The following is a 17,948-nucleotide window of genomic DNA, read 5'->3' as shown; positions in this document are numbered from 1 at the left end:
CCCCCCATGTCCTCTGTGCCCCTCCATGCCCCCACGTCCCCCACGTCCCCATACCCCCATGCCCCCCCGTAACCCCCATGCCCCCCTCGTGTCCCATTGCCCCCCGTCTCCCCCATGTGCCCCCCCATGACCCCACGCCCCCAAATCCCATACAACCCCCATGCCCCTCTTTTGTCCTAAAAATCCCCCATTTCCCCATGTGCCCCCCATGTCCCTATGCACCCCACAGCCCCCGTAACCCCCATGCCCCCCTCGTGTCCCATTGCCCCCCATCTCCCCCATGTGCCCCCCCATGACCCCACACCCCCAAATCCCATACAACCCCCATGCCCCCCTTGTGTCCTAAAAATCCCCCATTTCCCCATGTCCCCCCCGTGTCCCCATACACCCCACACCCCCCGTAACCCCCATGCCCCCCCCCAATCCCCCCATGTCCCCCCCAAATCCTCCGGGCCGCCGGGGGGAGCACTGCAGGTGGGCGTGGCTTAGCCACGGCGGTGGGCGTGGCTTAGCGGTGGGCGTGGCCCGGCGGCGGCGGGGGCGGGACTTGGAGACGGGGGTGAATGAACGGCGGCGATGGACGGGGCTGGGTGGTGGGCGTGGCTTGCGGGTGGTGGGCGTGGCTTTGCGGGTGGTGGGCGTGGCTTGCGGGTGGTGGGCGTGGCTTGAGGGTTATGGGCGTGGCTTGGTGGTGGGGCAGACTGGGTTTAAGGGCGGTGGTGGGCGGGGCTTGCGGGAGGTGGGCGGAGCCTATGGGCGGTGGGCGGGGCTTGCGGCGGCGCAGCGCTCCGATGGCGGTGAGCCGGGCGCTCGCCCTGCGCCTGGCCTACGCGGCCACGGGCTGCGTGCTGGGGCTCTCGGCCTTCTTCACCTGGAGCCTGGCCCCCGCCTTCCGCCAGCCCGCCACCGCCGCCGCGGGGGGGCTCTCCGGTACGCCGGCACCGGGGCTGGGGCTGGGGTTGGGGCTGGGGCTGGGGCTGGGGCTGGGGCTGGGGCTGGGGTTGGGGTTGGGGTTGGGGGGAGATCGCGGCGGGCAGGAGCCGTTCGTGTCCGTGGTGCTGAGGCCCGTGGTGCTGGGCCCGTGGTGCTGGGCCCGTGGTGCTGAGGCCGTGGTGCTGAGGCCGTGGTGCTGGGCCCGTGGTGCTGGGGCCGTGGTGCTGAGGCCGTGGTGCTGGGGCCGTGGTGCTGAGGCCGTGGTGCTGGGCCCGTGGTGCTGGGCCCGTGGTGCTGGGGCCCGTGGTGCTGAGGCCGTGGTGCTGAGGCCGTGGTGCTGGGCCCGTGGTGCTGGGCCCGTGGTGCTGAGGCCCGTGGTGCTGAGGCCGTGGTGCTGAGGCCGTGGTGCTGAGGCCGTGGTGCTGGGCCCGTGGTGCTGAGGTCGTGGTGCTGGGGCCCGTGGGGCCCGGGGTGCTGAGGCCCGGGGTGCTGAGGCCGTGGTCCTGGGCCCGTGGTGCTGGGCCCGTGGTGCTGAGGCCGTGGTGCTGAGGCCGTGGTGCTGGGGCCCGTGGTGCTGGGGCTGTGGTGCTGGGGCCGTGGTGCTGGGGCCCGTGGTGCTGAGGCCGTGGTGCTGGGGCTGTGGTGCTGAGGCCGTGGTGCTGGGGCCCGTGGTGCTGGGGCTGTGGTGCTGGGGCCGTGGTGCTGGGGCCCGGGGTGCTGAGGCCGTGGTGCTGGGGCTGTGGTGCTGAGGCCGTGGTGCTGGGGCCCGGGGTGCTGGGGCCGTGGTGCTGGGGCCCGGGGTGCTGGGGCCCGGGGTGCTGGGGCCCGGGGCTGTGACAGGGGAGATCCAGGGGAAGTTCTGCACCCAGAGGTGCTCGGCGCTGGGACGGGCTCCCCAGGGACCTGGTCGCAGCCCCGGAGTTGGGGGATCCTTGTCCCAGCGCTCTCGGAAACATGGTTTGGGTTCGGGGTCTGCAGCCAGGAGCTGGACTCGGGGATCCTCGGGGGGCCCTTCCGTGGTGGGAAGCTGCTTGTGACAGCCACCGGGGGGCTTCGGGGCTCGGGTGGGGGCTTGGAGGCTTCTCCCGGCCTCCCCCAAGGGCATTTGGGGCTGCTCGGGACTGGGGACCGGTGTCTGGCTGCGTTTGCAGCTGGGGAAGCCAAGCGGCGTTTTGTGGGCCACGCTGGCAGCACCTGTGAGCAGGGAGCCCCTGGTGCCGTCCGACCTTCTAACCGAAAAGAGGGTTTTATTTTAAACTTCAGAACTTCAAGTTTCGTTGGCTTTCCTAGTGAAATTTTGGCCTGGAAAGCAGCATTTACGCGTGCTCTGTGTTTTCAGGAAAGGAAACCCAAATCGCCAGCTTCCTGAGGTTTGTACCCACTGAAAGCATCTGGGCCGGGTGCTCCGAAACAGGCGTTTGAGCTGCTTTCCAGACAGGCCACAGGCTGTAAAAACGCGTCTTCACGCCCGCTGAAATCAGTGGGATTCAGATGCGTAAATATCTTGCTTAAATTATATATTTTCAGTTAGTGGTTGGGTTGGAGCAGATCGCAGTCATCCCTCCATTTACCAGCTCAGCAGCTCAGGGGTTTTGTGTGGCTGAATGCGAGCAACCACCTGGAGGAAGAGCAGAAAGGGAAGTTAAACCTGGTAAAGAATCTGGATTTCTTCTCGCACACGAGTGATGCCAACGCTGCTGTGAACGCCTCGGTGTTTGCCCCGCTGTCAGCTCAGCTGTGATGCCTAGGGCTGCGCTAGGTTTGCCATTTAGCTGATTCCCTCCGCTCCCTCGCCCTCTTCTTGCTGTTCCTCCAAAAATCTTTAATTCTAGCTGGAGCTGGAATGAAGCAGGGCGGCCCCGCCACGCTCATCTTGCTTTACTAGGTGGTGGGATGGAAGCTGGGGTGTCGTAGTACCCCAGAAACGCACGAGGAAATAACAAGTGCTATTTTACGCTGCCAGTGCCTGTTATTTTGTGTTCGCAGAGGAATTTCTGGAGCCTGCGTTCCAGAAGGAAGCTGGTGAGAAAGCAGAGGGAGAAACCATCCTGCACTGACAGTGCTGAAGTTATTTAGCTTATTGCCTGCTGGGAGGAGGAGGAGGAGGTTTGTGTGCTGGCTAGTCACCAGTAATTCGAGCTAGTTAAGGGAACAGGGGATCAAGGTAAGCGAGATTAAAAGAATGGTCATTTGCGAGGCTGCACTCCGTGAATTTGTAGGCTCGCAAACATCTGTGGAATGTCCACAGGCAGAGTCCCAGCAGGATCAACAAAGCCTCAGAAACGCATTAAGAAATAATCAGAAAGGCTTTCAGCGTCTTTCGGCGTTATGACAAAGCTGATTTAAGAGGTTCCTGCCATCCTACACTCTTGGCTGCTTTTCCCTGCCCTTCTGCTTCGCTCTCAGTGTTTCAATAGGCGAAATGGGCTCCAGGCTTCTGAGATGAGATTTTTCCTTTATGCTCCCGAGCTGATCATATATAGCGTGCTGTCCTGCAAACAGCTCAGGGGCCGGGACCGAGTAGGGATAGAACCGCTCGTGTACGGGAAGGACCTTTGAAACTAGTTCTGCTGCCAGACAAGCGCTCAAGTCAAGTTGTGCCAGCCTTCGCGGGCAGACATTTCACGTAGCTCATGGGTAGGGCTAAGCGGGTGCTCAGTCACTTGTGGAGGGGTTTTTTTCTCTAAAAAAAGAATCGCTGCTTTTTTTTTTTGCCGTGCACTGAAGCTAAGGCTGCTTGCTGAATTAAGTTTGTTCTATGAAAAAAATCACTGTGTGTAGGAGGTTGGCCTTGTGTTTAGACGCCACGGGTCATTCAGTTTCAGGTATTTCACTCTGTTTGTTTTTGGCATACTGCATTAAACCACCTTTTTTTTTGTTGTCGCACGCTAACTAGCTCTTATTTCCACTGGCAGAGAATGGCAGGAAAGGAAGTGGGCGAGCGGCTGAAACTTTCCGCTGTGCAGACACTGCAACGTTCATTCTCAGGCACTGCTGTGTGCCCTTTAGTCTCCAAAAAACCCTGTTGCAACTTTCTTTTAACACAGGCAGAAGGACGGCTTCTCCCCTAATCCCCCCGGCACGGCTCAAATGCGGTGCGTGGGTGCTGCCGGTGTCACGGGGAAAGCAAAAAATCCTGCTGGAGGTGTCCTTGTGCGCTCTCTGGGGTCGCTGTCTTCACCACAGGCTTTTGTTTTTTTGGGTCAATACGTGCCTTTTTTTGTTCAGGAGCTTCCAAAAGCGATCCGAGCACCTGCGTGAGCTGCGGGTCCGGCTGTTGTGGCTGGGAGCACTGACACTTTATGGGGGGGGGAATTGTTTAGGCTGGCGTAGTTGGCAGTTTTGCAAAAGCTGCTAATTAACTCTGATTAAGCCAAGGCTTCTCCTGCCAGCCTTCTCTGCGAGTGTGCTCGTACGTGCTTATCTAGTTTTAGCTATCTTTCTGGTTTTCCCATCACCTCTGGTGTGTTTGTCGTTGCTCCTCTCTTGCCCGCGTTGGATTGCAGCCTGCTGAAACTTTTGCTGATGTGCATTTGGTTTTATCAGGGGTGTGTTTTTTAGGATGTTTATCTGTGTGCTTCCTCTCTCCTATGCTGTTTTTGTCTCTGTTTTAATCTCTGTAAGAAGCCTTGCTGATACCTCTATCATTAGGAACCCGTGTCTTTGTAATCAGTTTATTTATCTTTTCCTTATCTTCCAGAGAACCTTTCCTACTGTGTTTTCCTTTGAAATCCATCTCCCACTACTGGTTTTGTTAACTTTCACCTGCTTGGATGCATTCAATCGAATCTGAGCTGATCTTCAAATTCATTTAACCCGAGTTGCAGAACGCAAGCTCTGCGGAGGGGCAGGCGGTCGGATTCTGCTGAGTCTGTAACCAGAGCCTTCAATTACCTCTAGTTATGAAACTGGAAGCGTGCAATTTCAGATGCTGAGCAACCCCCTTTCCAGTCTTTCCGGTTGGCTTTCGTGATAATAACCCCCCCCCCCCCCAATCCCCTCCTGCCACGGTGCCAGGTAAAATCAACTCGCTGATCCTCCGAACCTCAGCTCTGCCTCCAGGCGTGCATGCTTGGGAATTTTCGCATCCTCTTCAATCAGATGCAGACCTCGCCTGTCAGCCCCTTGTTCTACACCCAGCCGAGGGTTTCCGATAACCCCAGGGACAGCAACTCAACAGACCGATCGCAGGACCCAGAAAGTCATCCCTGAGTTAGTGCTGGCTGTCTCGGTGGTTTGCCATTTCATTTCGAGCTAGTCACGGTGGCTTTTGTAATTTAGTGCTTGTTTGTGTGTTTGACCTTCCCCCCCCTCACCGCCTTAAATTAATTTTTTTTTTGAAGTAAGCCATGAATCTCTAAGAAACTCTGATGTTTTCGTTCAGCCAGAGGCAATTTAAAAGAGAAGAAAGCAATTAAATGTTTTCAGGATGTATCCAGCCCTTTCCTGAGTGGCTTTTAATGTTCTTGTGTATGTATCTTCTCTCTTTAAATTGAATAGAAAAAGAGGGTTTTTTTCCACTCCAAAGAGACTTTATTGGCTGTTTCCAAGCTGCTCAGATATTTCTGGCAAAACAGAGAGCTTGTGCTTTGAGAACATAATGTGGACCAGATATTAAAGCAGCTGCAAAGAAGATGAAACACAAAATGTACTTTCCAGACACTTGAAACTTTAAAAATATCTGATAAGTGAAAGTAGTAGAAGCTAGCTTAGGCTGTTCACAGTACCCATTGCGTACAAAAGCTACGATTCTCTGAAGGCACTGATAGCTAATCTAACGTGCATATCGCAGGGAAATTCAGGCAGATTGGCTTGGTCCCTCTCCAGGGCTGGAATAGCACGTAAAAAAAGCATTTCAGGAATAAAGCATTTTCGAGTGCTTGGATTTGCATACAGAATACTTAAAAATCCAAAATGTTAAGTTTTGCCTCGTGCCTGCTTTATTCCTTCGTCTTAAGCAATGGCGAAAAGCGGGGAAAAGCACACTGAAGGAAAACACAAAGGCACAAGGCTTGTGCTTCGTTATGACCTTACTAAATTGCGAGGGGAGAACCGAATCCTTCCTAAGTGGAAAATGTGATGCTGGTTTCGTCTTCAGCGTGAATGGCAGAGGCACAAAGCATCTGAAATCTGTACATCTTCCATTTCCTGCTTCTCAGAACGGCTGCTCGGGCCAGCCCGGTGCCGAGCAAGCAGCTGAAATTTTATTTCAAAATCCCCTTTTTTTTAATTCTTGCGCCCGTGCAGCCCAATCTGCTTTCCTCCGAACCGAAACGTCCCGGAATAAATAGCAAAGCACTCGATTGCACGTGCCCAGAGGGAGATTTTACCGAGGGCTTTTCACTAGAATACTCCAAAGACTCCTCTCCTTCGAGAGCTGTTTTCCTTAAATATTTCACTGTTGATCCTTAGCTATTTTGGCAGAATTGCTGCTTAGAGAAAACCCGTTTTTAACCTCTTCCAAAAACAGCTGACGCTGAGCTGGCTTGGCTTGGACTCGCGGAAGAGAGCGTTTTACCCTTTCTGGGAATCAACCAGCGAAGGCAAAGTTTCTGCAACTTAAAAATGGGAAAAATGAGCTTAAACTGGTGCTGCTAGAGTAGCAGAGCGTGTAAAAGGAGGTTGTGCAGGTGGACAATGACGGGAGGCTTTGAAAAAATTCTTCTTGCTGCTCACCGTAGACTCCCTCTCTTCCAGCACCATGCAAGTGGTTTTTAATGCTTTTCATTTTTATGTTTTTATTCTCGTTTTGCTCGCCGTCAGCTTTCTCCCATCGTCGACGCGCGCCTGGGGCTTCAGGCAGCTGGCAGGAGAGCGCCGCTCGCAGAATAGCTCCTGTGTGTGCGCGCCTGCTTGGCTTCTTGGCCTCGCTCGCACATTTGTTGGCTTTTTTTTTTTTTTTTTTCCTCGAATCTGTACCACCCCTTAGTGTCGGACACCGCGTCCCAGCACGGCGTGCAGACGTGGCCTGACACGCGTGGCCTCTGGCCGCTCTGAGCTCCGGGAAGGCAGCTGCGCTGCTTTTTCCCCTGCCAAACAATGCGACTTGTTTTTTTTTTTGCAGGGACCAAAATTGCTGTCCGTGACGAGCAGGGCTCTGAGGAGGCCTCTGTTTGCTCGCAGGTTTTTGGGTTTATGCTGGGAGAAAGCAAAAGTTTGGTTCCACTTCAGCCGAAGCACGCCAGCCTGTCGGTTGGCTTACCAAAATATTTGCGTTTTCGTGTTTTTCTGCACCTGCCTAAAGGCTGAGCTCGATCCGGCTTTGGGACTTGCCTTTTAGGATTTATTTAAACGTGTTCCCACTATGCTGTAGGTTTTTATATTTCAGAAATGAATTAAACAGCAGCTATCAGGTGTATTAACAAGGCTTAAAAGAAAAAACAACTGCCCCTGTCGCTGTTGTTTCAGATGTTCTCGTGGTTGTTTGATGGGCCAGCTTCCTTTTCCTGGAGCTTTGTGTACTTTGGGTAATTAGTTTTTTTTTGGTTTAAAGGTAACAACTTTCCCGCTGCTCTTTATGTCGGAAATCCCTCGATTGTGTTTTGTTTAGTGCCTCTTGTTGTAGGGCCGTTCCAGCTTGGAGTAAATCCACCCAGCCAAAACGCTTCCCTGAAAAGGGGGCAGAGTTTTTGATGTTATTTCCAGCAGGTGATGTCACTGCAGCTCCAGGGCTGCGTCTGCAGCTTCTGGGTCTGCTTCTCAGCGAATGCAAAATGCAATCCGAAAATACAGGTGTGGATGTGGAGAGGATTGGGGGGAGCTTGAGGTGAGAAAGAAGGTCTGAATGCAGAAGGTCCTGCAGTTAATCGTTGCAGACTTTAAATGGCGTGACTTTTATTCCTATTCCAGTAAAAAACCTTATTAAAATGTGTTTTTTTTTTTTTTTTGAAGCTGCACAGCTGAATGAGTTAGCTGTTGTTCCGCTGCCTACATCCAGCTGAGGGGTTTGTGTTAAACCTGCAGGCCCCTGCTCTCGGGGAGGGGGTTTCAGGACGTGAGTCCCGCTCTCATTTCTCCTGCCTGTGTCTGAGCACGTGCACGTTTCCTCCGCCGCTGTGGATGCTTCTTGAGGCGGCTCTGCCGGCTGATTTAACTTGTTGGAGCGCTTTTCTGCCCTTTTAGGAAAAAAAACCACCACCAAACCCTGCTGCTCTGCAAGCTCCATAGCCTCGCTGAAGGACTTGGGGCTGTTTTAGGGGTGCAGGGGAGAGGCAGGCGTCGCGCAGCCGGAGCTGGCAAGGACTCCGCTCCCCCCCGTTTCATGGGGTAACGAACATTTTGCTGACGTTTTGTGGGTAAAAGGGTTCCCTGTGCCTGTCGGCCCTGTGACCCGGCTCTGCACGTGGAGGAGCTGTGTTTTTTGCCTCGTCACAGTTACAGACTCACTGCTGAGGTTTGCCCCGCGGCTTCCTTCCGAGCGCTGTGTCAGGCTTTAGGGCTGGGGAAGAGGCAGGGGCAGGCTTGGCAGGGGGATCTGGTGATGCTCATGTGCTCCTTCTGTTCTTGCCACGAGAGCTTTTGGGGCGTTAGAGGCTTTTTTGGCGTGCAAACAGGAGCAGCTTGACTCAGCACTTCAGATAAATTGTGCCAAGTCATCTGAAAGCGCCGGTGGGGAAGCGGCTTGTTTTTGCTAATCATAAAGCCAGAGTTCCCCCTTTTTTTTTTTTTTTTTAAATGTGGGTTGAACTCGCTAGAGCACGAGCTTAAAGGTAATATGAAGTCAAGGAAGTGGTTGATCAGCAAGCTGAGCGCTGGGCTTTTCCACCGAATCCCGTGGCAGGCTTTCCGAAAGGCATTGCCAGCGCAATTACGGTCGTCTGCAGAGCTCCAAAACGCCTCCTGCCAGCTCGGTCGTGGCAAAGCAGCATCCGTGCTGCCTCGGGGAGAGCCACAGCAGCAAAATCCCGAGTACCCCTAGTGAAAAGTTGTCTTTTCTGCTCCGTGATCCGCCTTTTTTTCTTCTTCTGGGCCACCATGGAGGGTGTTCTCACCCACTTGGCACCACCCTGAGGCACTGAAGAGGCAAAAAAAACATCACCAGGGTTCTCCTGCCCAGCCTGGAGCCGATCTTTGTGAATGTTCGGCATCGTCTACCGTGCACCTACGACATACCCCTTGTCCGTGTGGCCCCGAGACCAGCCCACCCGTAAGCCAGGGGTGTTCAGCAGCAAGCCCCGTGCCGTGGCTCTGCCCCTCTATCAGCTTTGGCACCGTTGTTTTCCTCCGTGCCGTAAAGCACTCTTTTAAGCCTCAGGAAGCTTGGTGCATAATGGCCGTATCCAGTAACAAATGAGCTCCGGCAAGACTTGTGGCTGTGCTTAATATGAAAATGTTTATCTTGTAGTGGGCAAGGTTGGGTTTCGCTTCCTTTGATGCCGAGCGGTAGCTGCAGAGGGAGATCTGTGTTATTACAGGGTACCATGTAAAGCAGCCTGGTGTTTTAGCAGTGCTATTGTCCTTTTTTTTTTCCCCCTTTTTTCTTCCTCCCTGCTGCTGCCCTTAAAATAAGACGTCTACAGGAGGTGGCAGCAAAAAGGAGGAACAGCAGCCAGCTCGCTGCACCGCTGGAGGCTCGGGTGTCAGCGGTGCCACCACCCAGGTCTTTGCCAAAAGGAGGCAATGTTCGGAGGTGCAAAGGGGCCCAGACTGCAGGCTGGGTGGGATTTAAGGAGCTGCAGCCCTGCTCCTCAGCGCTGAGACTTCAACGGGGACGACGCTGGGGTTGCGCGGTGAGGAGCACCAGGCAGGCTTTAAGCATTTGGACCGACTTTTCGTACACCAAGTGCCCGGTCTCATTTTTTTCTTTCATGTTTGGTGAAAAGGTAGCATATATTTTTAAGCACGAGATCAGGGAAGTATGTGTCTTTTCTCTTTACATCAGAAAGTGCTCGGTACCTGGGGGCTTTCGTGCCTTTTGCTCTCTCATTTCCTCCCCTCTGACAAGGGGTTGAAATGTGGTTCAGGAATGGTCACCTAAGCCCTTGGAAGTGCCTTTTGCTGCTTCTATTGAAGCTGTGCCGATCTTAAAACACAAAACAAAGACCCGTACGTGCTCAGATACTTGTCTGGTTGTGTAACCCAGGCGTTTTGGGCCAGCCCCAGGAGCGCGGAGCCAGATTTAGTCCACCTTAAGCACTTCGCGAGCGTGCTTTGCCCTAAGTGGGAATTGTATGTAAATATCAGCTGGGAGCTGAACTTCTGCACCCCTTTGCTTTCAGAAACGCCGACAGAAATGTCACAGCCCTTTGAAAATCCGGCCAGCTTGGCAGCAATGGTGTGGGTTTTGTTCCCCAGTGCTCCTTTGCTTGTGAGTTAAAGGCTTGGGCCACGCGTTTAAAACTCTCAAGGTGCTGCCAGAATATTTCCAAATAAATTGGAAAAAAAAAAATAGAAATAGCTGTACAGTTCTCTGAAAGCACAGATAACAGCAAAGGGAACAGGAAGGCTTCGCGATAATTGGGTAAAACCTGAATTAATCTTGCTTGGGAGAGCTTTGGATCGTGTTCCTTGTACACTTGTGCAATTGTCCATTGGCACAGCAGCACGTCGTCCTGTCCCCACCTCGTGGCAACGCTTCTCCTTTAGCATAAGGAGTAAATTTGCTCTGCAAATAAATGCAGGCCGCGTAGCAAATGGTGCTCGTTGGCGTCGGCTAGCGGAGGAAGCTGCTGGCTTTGGTGTTACTGGTGGCGAGGCAGCAAAAAGCTGCGCTGGGCTATTTTCACCTCTGCCACAAGGGTTTTGCTTTAAGGCATCCGGACTGTAATACAGATCCGAGTGGCTGCTAATTCTGGGTCACTTGAAGTGCTTGGAGGGGATTTGTCTGCCTGCACGCCCTGTGAGGTTAAGTGGAGATGTGCTGGAGCTAAAAGACGCGGTGTGAAATGCTGGGTGCGGAGCAGCTCCCGTGTTATCTTCCTTGGGTGTCTGAAATGAGTGGTCGTGGGGTGCTCTTCGTCGTCCCTACGTGTAAAAGGGGCTCCTTGGCTTTTGTAAAAAGGTGAGCTAGTTCTCGGGAGGTGGCCGGCTGCGGCTGCTGCCCCGGAGGCTGCATGGAGACGTAAATAAATCAGAATTGTAGGGCTTGGAAGGGCCCCCGAGATATCACTGTGTATGCAGGGGTCCTTTCAAATGGGTCTGTTCAGAACAGGAAAATGAAAATATTGTTTAGGGGAATCCATTCAATGAACGAAGCCCTTTCTGTGCCAGCCTGGGATCCAGACCCGTACCCTAAAGCCTGTGCCCAAGCAGGGGGCGTGGGGTGCTTGCGGCGGGCGATGCTCGCACAGGCAGCCGTCTTGCCCCCCTTTTATGAGGGCCCTGGCAACGAAGCGTTAACTTTATGTGATTTTTTTTGGGGGGGGTTATTGGGATGTGTATTTATTCGACACCTTTCTGTGTCGCAGTGTGATGCACGGTACTGATTCCCCTTGCTGTCTGATCGAGCAGGTGTTCTGGCGCTCTGGGCCCTAATCACGCATGTGATGTATGTGCAGGATTACTGGAGGACCTGGTTAAAAGGGCTGAGGTTCTTCCTCTTCATTGGGATCCTCTTCTCAGCCCTCTCAGTGGTGGGGTTCTGCACCTTCCTCGTTCTGGCCATCACCAAGCACCAGTGTAAGTACTTGGCAGCAGTACCGGGAGCGATGGCTGGCGCTGCTGGGGTTACTGGGGCTGGGTTGGAAGGAACAGGCTGGGAGGGCTCCTAGCACCTCTCGAGAGGTGCCATGAGACTTTTGGGGAGGGTGCCAGAACGCGTTTCAGTTCTCTGCTGTCACGACCCGATGACACGAGAGCGATCCTATGGCCGACGGGTACCACTCCCTGGGGCAGTGCCCGTCTGCTGATGTCTGAGAGCTGCCCTGGTAGACCTAGCCGTGCTGCAGGCAGTCCCCGTTTTCCAGCTCTGTCTTCAGTAGAAACTGGAATTTACTCCTCTGACAGCTGAGGGGAGTGCTCTTAAACATCGTGCTTCGGCGCTCATAAAGCAGGTGGGCGAGGACTTTGAAATCTAAACACAAGCCAGCAGGGTGAAATGCCTTCTAAGCTTAGTCAGCACGTAAAGCTGTGTCCCTGGAGCTGTGTAAGTGTCATATGAGGGCTCGTGTCATTCCTCCCAGTGTTTGCTTGGCAGTAGATCAAAGGGAGAAGGATCGTGTTTTGTTTTTCTTTTTTTTTTTTGGGGCAGGGGGGGCTGTGTTTTTGTTTGGGACTGAGGTGGGTTCCTTCTGGCCAGGCTGTATAAGGAATAAAATGATCTTTAAATGCACCTGTATCCTTTTTCTCTCCTAGCCCTGACTGATCCCAGAAGCTACTACCTGTCGTGCGTCTGGAGCTTCATCTCCTTGAAATGGGCCTTCCTGCTCAGTTTGTACGCCTACCGGTACAGGAACGAGTTCGCAGACATCAGTATCCTCAGTGACTTCTAACACTTGGACTTCAATCCCGTCTGAAGGTGCTGGAGGTCTGATTTGGCCCCCCGAAGGCATGGTACGTGCGAGAGATGTACAAGAGGCGGAGAAGGAACTCACCCAGTGCTGCTTGGTTTGTCTGTCTGCAGTAGGGGTTCTTCCTAATTGCTTTTACTCAACCATTTAAAGTTTGGCTAACGATGTCAATCCAGTCTTTCTGTAACTTTCCCGGGAGTCCCTGTGTCTGGTAGCGGGTCGAAAGACTCCATCTGCTTACACACAGCAGGCCCAGACCCACTCTTTGTGTTGCCCTCAAGTCCTTGGGCTTGCACTTGGGGAGAGAGCCCTGGGCAGCACCCTGACACCTCGTGCTTGTGAGGGAATTGCCAGGTGGGTGCCCCAGATGTGCGTAGAAACCCTGCTGGGTGGAAGTCGTGTCCTTTTTGCACTGCTCTGCACCTCAAAGGGAGAGCCTTCCTTCGTAGCGAGTCCCTGGGTACCTTCCAGCCAGTAGCACGCATCTTCCAGTACTCTCCTTTTACAACTAGTAGTAGGAGTAATACACAAAGTCCGGAGGATGTGTAGAGCCCCAGGGGATGGGGCTGCAGCAGAGAAGTGCCAGTCATCCCCTGCCTCTGTCAGAGCTGGAGAGTGCTGATTCTGGCTGCTAACCTAGAAGGAATTTAATATTTAATGCTAAATTTTCTAGGAAGCAGAATAAGGTGTTTGGGTGGCAGGTGTGCTGGGTAAGGGCTTGCTTACCTGAACCTCAGGAGAAACCTGAATATGATTCTTCTAAAAAAGTATTTCCGTAGGTAGCAGTGTTTCCTTTTCTTTGCTCAGCTTCCCTGTATTGGAGAGCAGGATGAGAGAGGGAAAGGAGATGCGGTCCTCAAAACTAAAAAAGGTATCCAGCAAGCCTCCAAAAGGAGTGCCCGATGTAGGCACCATCCGTGCTGCCGCTGGTCCCTGCTTTGCTTTGGAAGGCGAGAGGTTCGAGCATGTAATAATTAAATTAAGCTGATGGGGTTATTTTGGAAGCAGCTGACATCACCTGGATAGCATTCCCCAGTTTTTTGGGTGGGAAGATCCTCAGCTTACCCAGCTCGAGGGACAGCGGGTCAGTGCGCGAGGCGAGGTGTTGCCAGCCTTGCCGGGGGACCTGCTGGAGGCTGCTAAACCCCGACAAAAGGCTGCGTACGTGAAATGCGCTTACGAGGTTAATACTCAGGCTTTTAAATCCTAAAATCTCCCGTACTGCTGACGTCGGGCTGCCAGCGTGCCCGGCAGGAGATGGAGCAGCCGAGCTCGCTTCCCTGCCACGGAACCGATGCGGGGTTTGCGAGAGGTTTTAGGGTAGGGAGTTTCAAGGAGCCATCTCTCATCTTAAATTTCCCCAGCATGACTCTGCCCACGTGTTCGCTGTCCGGGTGCAAGCCCCAGCTCTGACAACTGTGTCGTGGTGTCCTCGGGAGGCAGAAATCCTTACGGGCAGGAAGGCTCGCAGCAAAGCGTTGTCCCTCCGTGTCCCCAAGCTGCAGCGCCCTCCTGCCTGCGCGCCGCTGGCATCCCTCAGCAGCACATCGGGGCTCCCTTCCCGGGCACGCGTCCAAAAGTCCCCTCGGCTGACCCCGGAGGTTTTTTAAACTTTATTTTTGTGACACTAAATTTGCCTACGAAACAGCTCACTGAATCTAACCCCCCCCCCCCACCCCGTTTTCTCCCTGACATGTTTTAGCTCTGGAATTTATACTTCCATCTCAGCTTTTTAAAAGATCGTGTATGTAAATATATAATATATTTTTACATCGTTTACGCTTCGTTTGCACGCTTGGTGTAAGACTTGGTCCTGCAGCGGGATGGTGTGATTCACAGCGGGGTTCGTTTGCGTGTATCCCAGTGTCTCCTTGTACTAAGCTACGCTGTGTAACTCGTGTGCGACACCACGGTGAGAGCAGAAATACAGTCGTCTTTCTCACCAAACCAGTGTCTGTAGCATTTCTTCTATAAAGTTGTTAAATTCCGGCTCTTTCCCTCTCTCGGTGGTAGCCTGCAGCAGCGTCGCTCCGTGGGAAGGACAGGAATTGTACAAAACACTTAGCTTTTTGGGGTGATGCAGAACCACAGCAATTTTAACTCTTACTGCATCCTGCCCATCTTTACCAGCACCCTCAACATCTAGATCCACACGTAGCAATACCTGATATGTTTTTTTTGTTTTGTTTGTTTGTTTGTTTCTTTCCTCCCAAAACTTAATGCCCTGTCTTTCCCGTTCCCAAACGGCACCTTTTAGGTGTGGTTTTATTTTGGAGCGGTGAATTTTCTCTCCGAGGGATCCCACGAAGGATACGGTGGGGTGGTTTGTTGTCTTACAAATAGTAAAAATAGCAGATTGTGAACCCCTGCAACCCCAGGTGAGATTCCCAAACCTGTGCTCAGGGGCGCAACCCCACCTAAATAATGCCCATCGTCTGCTTTCTGTCGCCTGGCTGGGGGGAGGCCGTGATAATGAGAACATTTGGAATAAATTTGGGAAGCGCTGGGACATCATCTCCCCTTTGAAGCTTTTTCTCCCTGAGTGAAGGAGTCCAAGTGCTGAAGCCCTGCGGCTGGGTGCGCCGGGGGAGCTCCAGCCACAACTGAAACGAGTTTGCTGGGCTCAGCCCCATCCCTGGCTGCCTTCCCCTAAGGGACCCCAAGCAGCTTTCCTGGGGGCTTCTGGGGTGAGAGGTGAGGGGTCTGCTCAGGGGGCAGGAGGGGTTATTTCCCTCTGCCACCCCAGCAGGAGCAGCCTGGAGGGGGGTCCTGGCTGGACTAGGAGCAGGAGGGCAGCACCCATGGGTGCAGGGTGGGCAGCGGCCGGCGGAGGGCAGCAGCGGCTTGGCCATGGGGAGCAGCGGTGGCTCAGCACGGAGGGGGCGGGCTGGGACCCCCCCGGCTGCAGCAGGGTCCTGCAGCACCAGGGCAGCCCGGCTGAGGTCCCCTTGGAGCTTGCAGCCAGGTTGGACCCCTTTGGGCAGGGACCAAGCCCCTTGCAAGCTGAGGTCTGCAGAAGTCCCCGTTTTTTCACCTACGTCCCCACCCCAGGAGGGTCTGGGGGGGCGATGAGATGCACCGGGGGGGGGGATTTTGGGGCTTGCTCGTGCCTCGCTGGGGTCTCACGAGCGGCTCTGGGAGCTGCTCCTGCGCTGGGAGGTCGCTCCTGGCACCGCTCCCGGCTCCTTCGTGCCGAAATCCCAGCTGGTTTCGTTCTGCTGTGGAGCCACCGAGTCTCTGCCGTGGATGGGGATGTGCCGGGGGCTCAGAGCACAGCCGGGGACAGCACCGGAGCCCTCCCTGGGGCCCTGTCCCCTGTGTCCGGCCATGGGGCTGAGTGGGTGGCCGGGTGTCGCAGCGAGAGGGATGCTCGGGGACATTGGTACCCACCTGGCGTGGTGTCCTGCCATCCCCCTGTCCGTGGCTTCCCGGCCACGAAGCTGCTCCCAGGCTGCTTGCGAGAGCCAGGGCAGGTAGGACAAGGAGGTGATGGCTCTTCGCTTGGTTTCTGGGGGGTCGGTGTCCCCTGGGTGGCTCTCCTGTGCCGCGGGTTGGGATTTGCAGCTCAGTGCATCCAGGTGCCCTCCGAAACAAGGGTCGGGCTGCACCGGTCAGGATGGGAAAAAGCTTCTCCTCCCCTGCAGCAAGGTTTCCAGCCCCTGCTCCGAACCAGGCAGGGCAGCACCTGAGCCCAAATTCCAGGCTCAGCCCTTGGGAGCTGGGATGCAAGGGGAGCAAGGACTCGTGTGGCTCTAAAGGGCCACAGCAACCCCTCCAGCCCCCCACCTTGTACGAGAGCCCTTTCCTACCTGCAGGCTCCCCAAAATCCTGGGGACCCCAGCTCCTTTCTCAGGGTAGACCAGGCTTTACCGCCCAACAGGACGTTTTCATGAAATTCCCCGTTTTTTCACCTAACTGGAGGTGCAGCAGCGTTTGTACCACGTGGCGCTTGGCTGCGCGAGGAAGCCTGCAGAAATGGGGCAGCATCTGCCGAACTCGGCACGCGTTTTGTGCCTCGGAAAGGGTTTTTGGTGTTGGAAGAAGCCTGCCACGAAGCACAGCTCTGCCTGCAGCCCTCCAGCACCCTCTGGGTGTGGGTCTCCAGCACCTTTCTGAGGTCCCAGCACCCTCACGGCCGACGCGGGGAGGGTCCCCTCTTTGCCCACGTCCGCCGCCCTGATCCCGTCTTCCTGCCTGAGCGGCGCTTGAAGATATTCAAAGCAGCATTAATGAAAACAACAGATTTTTTGCATTTTAGCAATCTGCTTTCAAGATGTGGGGAGGCCGGAAGCGGCATTTCAAAGGGTTCGAGCGCCGCAGCCCCGCCAGGCGCGGGGGCCTCCGTGGCCGAGCCTCACTGGAGCTGCTGGACCTGGCCCTTGGAAGGGTGCCTTTGGGTGGTGATGGCACCCTGGGTGAGCTGGGTTCATAAAAATTGGGCATGAGTCTACTGCGTGGGCTCTGGGGTTGTCCTTAGGGGTGTCCCATAGCTCTAGGGCATGTGGCTGGGACAAAGAAGTCTCCAGCCATCCTGGAGGTGGTCGTGGAGGGACCCAAACGTGGCTGGGCTGGGAGCACGGCACTGGGAGTGGTGGAGGATGGCTGGGGGACCAAAGTGTCCCCAGGGAGGCTGCCCAGTCCTCCCATTTCCCTTGGGATGTCCACCCATTTGGCTTGACAGGGCCACCTTGGGTCCCATCCTGCTCCTTTTAGCCGAAGCTGCGCTTGGAGCACCCATGCGTGGGTGTGGAGGTGGAGACCTGCTGGCAGCACGGAGCAGAGCAAGGACAAGTGGGCCACTTCCACAAGCCCTCCCGGCCAAGAAGGGGGGACTTTGGCCAGGCTTGGTGGCAGTGTGCCGTGCCATGCCGCGCCAACTGTCCCCACCGCCCGCTTTGCTGTGAGCGTGGTCCCCAGCCTTGCAGCAGCGAGGCCGGCCCGCCCTGCGAGGAGGGAGCCGACTCAGCACATATTTGCTCTTTGTTTACTGGCTGTTGCTTGTAAAAAAAAAAAAAAAAATTTTAATAAAAAAAAAGAAAAAAAATCCCCCAAATACCATTTTTATAACGGCAGCCGTTGCACGCAACGTCCTGATGGGAGCAGGAGGGAGCTGGATGCCATCGTGTGCTGGTTGGGGCGAGATGTAGCGGGCACGGGGTGGCCCCGGACACAGAGGAGAAGTTGGGGCAGGGCTGGATGAGGCCCCCACAGCAGCGTGCTGAAGCACCAGGCATGGGGTAGCCCTGGGCATGGTAGGTCGAGATGGTGCTGGGTGGTTTGGGGTGACCGTGGATATGGATGCTGGACTCACGGACACGAGCCCTGGCCAGGTTCTCCACGTCACCATCTCCAATCCAGCCGCTGGTGATGACTCTCCAGGGGCTGTTCCCAAAATTTATCCTCCGTGCACTGCAGACAGGTGCTGCGCCCCCTTCCCTGGCCACATATGGAGGAAAGGCTTCGGTGCAAGAGGTTTGGTGGAGCTCAGCTGGGCTCCCGCAGCGCGGTGAGGAAGATGCTGGGGGAGTGGAGCGCGAGGTCCTGCCATCCTGATCCTCCTTCCAAGGG

General features: G+C 54.9%; 1 protein-coding gene across 1 annotated transcript; it reads left to right on the top strand.

Annotated features, from left to right (window-relative positions):
- The first annotated feature begins 755 nt into the window (after window positions 1-755).
- Window positions 756-14,327, top strand: SLC48A1 (solute carrier family 48 member 1). The gene is made up of 3 exons (XM_083814566.1): window positions 756-930; window positions 11,383-11,550; window positions 12,226-14,327. The coding sequence occupies exons 1-3, from the start codon at window positions 792-794 to the stop codon at window positions 12,360-12,362; spliced, it is 444 nt and encodes a 147-aa protein (XP_083670692.1). The 5' UTR covers window positions 756-791; the 3' UTR covers window positions 12,363-14,327.
- The last annotated feature ends 3,621 nt before the right edge of the window (window positions 14,328-17,948 follow it).

This window comes from Anser anser (assembly GCF_964211835.1).
Source record: "Anser anser genome assembly, chromosome: 30".
NCBI classification, from domain to species: domain Eukaryota; kingdom Metazoa; phylum Chordata; class Aves; order Anseriformes; family Anatidae; genus Anser; species Anser anser.
The sequence above is the reverse complement of the archived record's forward strand: the minus strand, read 5'-3'. Positions and strand labels throughout refer to the sequence as shown.